General features: G+C 64.8%; 1 protein-coding gene across 1 annotated transcript in view; it reads left to right on the forward strand.

The window, feature by feature from the left end:
* The window catches only part of BMP2K (BMP2 inducible kinase), a 26,129-nt gene that overhangs the window by 25,644 nt on the left and 158 nt on the right, over positions 1 to 327 (forward strand). The window contains exon 16 of the mRNA XM_009072684.1: positions 7 to 321. Coding sequence (XP_009070932.1) covers positions 7 to 321 — 315 coding nt within the window. The remainder of the gene's footprint in view (positions 1 to 6; positions 322 to 327) is intronic.

Genomic DNA, 327 nt, shown 5'->3' on the forward strand with positions numbered 1-327 from the left:
GGAACCTGCAGAAACTGTCCTCCCGCCAGCGGCGCATGAAGCAGGAGGTGTCCAAGCCCAACGGGAAGCGCCACCACGGCACCCCCACGAGCACCAAGAAGGGGCTGAAGCCGAGCTACCGCACCCCGGAGCGAGCCCGCAGGCACAAGAAGGCAGGGCGAAGGGACTCGCAGAGCAGCAATGAGTTCCTGACCATCTCGGACTCCAAGGAGAACATCAGCCTCGCCCTGACCGACAGCAAAGACCGAGCCAACCCCCTGCAGACGGACGAGAGCCTGCTGGACCCTTTTGGAGCCAAGCCCTTCCACCCCCAGCACCAGGGCTTCG

The sequence above is a fragment of the Acanthisitta chloris genome, unplaced genomic scaffold (assembly GCF_000695815.1).
Source record: "Acanthisitta chloris isolate BGI_N310 unplaced genomic scaffold, ASM69581v1 scaffold18414, whole genome shotgun sequence".
Classification (NCBI taxonomy): domain Eukaryota; kingdom Metazoa; phylum Chordata; class Aves; order Passeriformes; family Acanthisittidae; genus Acanthisitta; species Acanthisitta chloris.